The 5,466-nt window shown below is 41.1% G+C and overlaps 1 protein-coding gene across 1 annotated transcript; it reads right to left on the bottom strand.

The window, feature by feature from the left end:
• Nucleotides 1-310: 310 nt before the first annotated feature.
• On the bottom strand, nucleotides 311-4,626 carry nccrp1 (P1, F-box associated domain containing). Its single transcript, XM_079283042.1, has 6 exons — nucleotides 4,388-4,626; nucleotides 3,289-3,369; nucleotides 3,096-3,192; nucleotides 2,872-2,967; nucleotides 1,508-1,646; nucleotides 311-1,409 (listed from the first exon to the last, which is right to left on the bottom strand). The coding sequence occupies exons 1-6, from the start codon at nucleotides 4,521-4,523 to the stop codon at nucleotides 1,263-1,265; spliced, it is 696 nt and encodes a 231-aa protein (XP_079139168.1). The 5' UTR covers nucleotides 4,524-4,626; the 3' UTR covers nucleotides 311-1,262.
• Between the last annotated feature and the right edge of the window lie 840 nt (nucleotides 4,627-5,466).

Below are 5,466 nucleotides of genomic sequence, written 5' to 3'. Positions count from 1 at the left end.
CCAGCGGAATGCGTTTGTCTTATTTATGAATTATAAGCGTCTGGATGTTTAGAAAATTCTGAACGTGACATCATTATTAAAGAACCCGGAATATGATTATGGTGTTTTTTGAACTCTGGAATTAATTAATTAGGCTCAATGTTTCGGGGGAAATTGAAATGATATAACTCAAACCTGACATCAGGAATGATCAGCCTCATGTAACTGAATGAAAATGATAATAAATGATGTAAAAAGTCTTTCCTCTCTCCAGTTCTCTCTGACTTTAATCGTATTCATAACAAAAGCTATTGAAGGAAATAAGAGATCATGAAAAGACAAATCTTTTTAATAAATGAAGAAAGTTTTGTTGTTCAGACCTATAATAATGAACATCTATTTAAACCAGATGGTGAATCAGAACACTAATCAAATATCAAACTTGAGTTTAGTCTGTGATCTTCAGTCTGTGGGCTTTTCTTTTCTATTCATGGTGATACAATTATTACTACTACACATGTATGTGACATCACTGTAGCATACATCTTCTGATAGCCTGAAAAAGAGATGTAAGTAAAAGGATTGTGCAATACAGTATTGAGGTATACATGCATTATTAACAGGAGGCCAGATGGACCAAAAAATAGGAAAAATGTCTTCAAACCATCATGCAGTGTCTGAGTGTGGAGTCAGTCGAGCCTGAGATGTAAATCAAGGTGCTGAAGTTGGAATGGTGTTTGTACCTGTTTCATTTTTTGATTTCTGATATTTCTTTTTCATAAATGTTAGCAAATGAGTTATGACATAAATAATGAATGGAGGGGATACTGTAGAAATGAGAACAACAATTATTTTTTTTCAAAAGTGTATAAAATGTTTAAAAGTGGTAAACTATATCTCCTGATTCATGGCTTGTAGGTCACTCCGGACAGGATCTTTCCTGCAGTAACATGAATTGTAAATCTTTCATGTATCTAGCAAGTCAAGAACCCATCATTTAATTATTACAAAACTACCGGAAAACTGAGTGAGAGTGCATAGACAGGGTGTTTACAGTATGTCTGCTTCATGCAGATTAGTCATGTTAGGCCCCTGTTGCTCCGCTATAAACAAAATGTGCTGTGGAAAAAACATGTTTAATTTATGGCACAAAACAGTGTTCAGTTACATAAAAGAACAGGAAATTCCCTTTCCGCCTTTCATTTTTTTTTTCAGCAATCTGGTCAGTTACAGTGAGTGTGATAGCAACTATGTCTGCATCGCAGCTTTTTGTAGGATTTGACCTAGGTGCTGGTTTTAGTTGGTCTGACCATCACCGAGCTGTCGCTGGACAGCGTGGCGTAGAACCCGTTCAGGAACTGGTTCTTCAGCCGGTGCTGGAAGTGGACATACCTCACCCCTGGTCCATAGCCAGAGAACACGTGTGACACCTGCAGGTCAACAGAGAGACGTGCAATGAAACATCTGGATTCTGGCGCTTGGATACAAGCAGATCACTACTACCTGTCGGGGGGACTCAGGAACTCACCTCCTTCCAGTTGTGCGAGTAGGCGCTGCGGTCCTCGGTGGGGTTGGCGGTGTGCTCTGAGATCACTGTGCTTTTGTCTGCCCCCAGTAACTTCACGTGCAGCTCGTAGATGAACTTATGCAGCTGACTCTCCTCATACCTGATGGAAGGACAGAAACTTAAAATTGACGGTGCACCAAGAAATCATGAAGTAGTCTGACACGTTCATGAGTTGACAGATGGCAGCACATGCTGCCAAACACAGAATAAAAGAAGAAGTGAATAACAACTCATTTAACAGGTCGAATTCATTTCTTGTTCACTTCCAAGAAGCTTCCTGGAAATAACTTTAGCATTTGGTATTAATTGAGTGGTATATAGAGCCAGTGTTATTTGGTACACATCAAATTGATTAATTCCAGAAGATTATTATTAGTGCAACCTGGAGATTACTTTAAATCACAGCACGTCAGTGTAGCTGAAGATGCAGCAGTAGTACAGCCAAGCACACAATTCAATTCAACATATATGAGGAATTAAGAGTCCAATAACAAGTAGATCCATCCATTCCATGATATGTAACCACATGTCCTTTTGAGAATCGTGGGGGTCCGGGAGCCGATCCCAGCTCACACTGATGAGAGGCGGGGTAATACCCTGGACGAGTCAATCCCATGGCCGGCACATAGAGGCAGACAATCATTCATGCTCACATCATCACGATACTGACAATTCAGACTCCGCAATGAACCACGCTAACACAGAGAACGTGAGGATATGTTCACTGTATTATTAACGAGTCATTATTAGGTTTAAATCTGGAAGGAAAGTCCTATTTCCCTTAAATTAGTACCAAATGACAGAAAGTCATTTCCTAAGAAATTGGTAGGAACTGTATAAATACATGGATGGATTTGAATAAATTATGAATGAAGTTAAGCTTTGATTGTTTTTTTGTAACCTCTAGCAGAGGTGAAATAACACTGGGTTTAAATATTCAAACAAACCCGCCAAAGCAATATATCTACTGGTTTGTACCGCAGAATGTAAACGATGTAATTAAAGTCCTATTAGATTGTACTGTATTAGCGTTGTAAATTATGAACTTTTGTTGAATTGTTTTAATGTAACATCAACTAGCACTTGCACTTTGATGCTACGCTATGCTAATCTAGTCAAAGGTAAGGCAGTTTGTTTATCACAAACAACCCCAAATCACAACACTATTTCCTGCGCATCGTCCACACACGCTTTGCGACTGTGAAACAAATACTGTACACGGTGTCATCTATGAGTGTACTAACCAAGCTGATAAGACCACAGTGGTAAGTTATCAACACACGGGTGGGAGAGGTGGTGCGTGATGGGGGTGCTCATTAACCCACCAGTCTTGGACGACTATTTCAGGCTGAAAGTCGTCCAGCAGCTCTTCCCACAGTCCCTCTGCCTTCAGGTCCACAACCTGCTCCATGGTGAACCAGCTGAGGACAAGAGAGCGGACACGAGTCAGAGTCACTACATGTTAATGATTCAGCATCCTGGCCTTATATCTCTCTTGTAGGTGGTATCATATAATCCCTGTTGTGACCAGCTGCATGGTAACACCCACCTGTATTGAGGCAACTGACAGATCACAGCACCTGCCGGGATGCCACTGGAGTCGTAGGGGAGGGTTTCAGTGCTGGTGGTCCAGCCGCTGAAGTCGCCTATGAATTGACAGAAACCTGATCAGAGACTTTACAGAATTAATTTCCTGTGTTTTGTTTCGCAGCTCAAACATGCAGGACACTCCTGTGCCTCACCATGAGGCTGAAAACATGGGGGTCCATGTGTTGGCACTTCAGGCAGGTCGGGTTCAGGTGGAGGGACGTCCTTGCTTACACCTGAGAGAAGACAAAGGGACAATTGTAAATGGTCGCACGCCTACTGAAGCCACTGTAATTCCACTGTGAATCCCTCAAAGCCAGAGCATATATCTTTGTGACAGGGTAACTGGGTGTGCCTCCGAGTGACTAAAGTACACTTTAAGTATCAGTGAGCAGCTTATGAAGCTCACGTCGGCATTTTTGGAAACTTCCAGTGTAGTTGTGTTTGATGTCACTGAAGAATCCGACTTTGCAACTTTTTTTAACCCAAGCAAACCCAGTGGTCCGTTGAGTTTGTGAAGAAATGACGTGTGCAATCCTGTCACCTAGCTCCACTCGTTCCTTTGTATCTATTTTGGTTTAATGTTTTAAATGTTTTAAAAAACTCAATCAACTCACGTTTGCATTGAAGATATAGCCATTATAGAAAGTTATTATGATAAGTGATGCAAATTCTCTGTATAAGTCAGATTTAATTCATGCTTTTCTGTACCTTTATGACATATAACTGTGGTTGCCACTTCGCATATCCCTGTTTAATGGATATGTTGTAGTTTGGGTTAGGTATTGATGTTGATAATATCGCAGACAGACAGTTGTTGGCTGATGTTCCCCTTTAGTGTGGCTATCCAAGCACGGTGAGAGTGAGACTACAATGTAGGAGACCCCACAGAAGAAATACCAAACCGAAAGAGCAGCAATGACGCCAGAAACGTCCTCAGGAGCGCAGTCCTGCATTTAGCATCTCCACACACCATTAGTCAGGCTGCACAAAGCTGCTACGTCTGCGCCTTATTGGCTCAATTGTTACTGGAGAGGAACAGCAGCCTGGTGCTGACTAACAGATGAGTCATGCATTAGTTCTGTTTAGAAAACAACAACCCTAAAACCACTTCAGAATTAATGAAGGCATCAAAACAGAACTTTGAAATACTGTAAAACGTCAATAAAAATGATCCTGATCAGTAAGTAGGCTATAGCAGAACAGCACAACAGCGCACGAGTCGTGTTTCTAACGGTGTTCTTGTTGTCGTACCGTGAGGTGACGGGTTCTTCAACATATTTCTCCCCAGCGGTTTGACGTCATAGACGGACTTCCAGTCCAGGGTGTCGGGCATCGGTGCGCCCTGCAGGCTCCACTCATCCTCACATCTCTTCTTCCACTCAGACATGGTGCGACACTAACGCTGTGGAATCTCACTCTTTCACCAGTTTTTCAGGAAGTCTGAGAAGGTTTTTATTACAGTCTGTAGTTCATACGCCACACCCCACTGTTGCAATGGAAGTAAGGCAGCGCACAGCACGCTGCTGCCTGGCCTCTTAAAGCCACAGTGCAATATCATGAGATGTAAAAGATCAATGACACTGAAGTGAAAAGAAGTGATTATGGAGCCCCAAAACTGACAGTAAAAGGTTAGACAGTAAATGACCTTGTAATAACTAAACAGCACATGATTGATATCTAAAAGGTTTATTTTTGAATAACTCATTTAATTTTTACTGAACCATAGAGAGAAAAAGTAGACGCCTCTACCAAGGCCACCATTTACTAATAATTCATGCACATGAGTTATGATGCATGGCCTCAAATTAAGTAAATTGTTCACACGTTTTGATTCATTCGGGGGCAAGAATTAAATAACTAAGTCAACTTTGGCAGTGCAAGGCAAGTCACTGATTCCACCTGCTTAAAGGTAACGGCTGGAATATACATAATCATAATCCCAAACCAGAAATATGAAAATAAATGTATTAGTTGGCAAATTGCTCTTTCGTAAATATGTTTCAATTTCGGTGTAATTAATCAATTAATAAATTGTAAGTAACCACTGAAATACTTTCCAAGTATTTCCATTGCAGAATCCATACACCTTTGAACTATGAGTCATTCTACAGTAAGTAGCTATGAGTCATAGTGGCAGCCTGTCTGCTAGTTCTTATGGTTTACCAATATATGCTCTCTCCATGGTAACAGGACAGATACTGCCCTGACCTTTGCACTGCATATAGGGTGTACTGTGCGTTTATTACCCAGAGAAGAGTTTAAGTGCACTGACATGGAGCACAATGCAAGGTTTGTGTGCAAGGTTAAATGTAAAATGTGAACTGTGAAAC

The sequence above is a fragment of the Melanostigma gelatinosum genome (assembly GCF_949748355.1).
Source record: "Melanostigma gelatinosum genome assembly, chromosome: 14".
Taxonomy (NCBI): domain Eukaryota; kingdom Metazoa; phylum Chordata; class Actinopteri; order Perciformes; family Zoarcidae; genus Melanostigma; species Melanostigma gelatinosum.
Note: the sequence above shows the minus strand (reverse complement) of the source record. Positions and strands in the feature narration are given on the sequence as shown.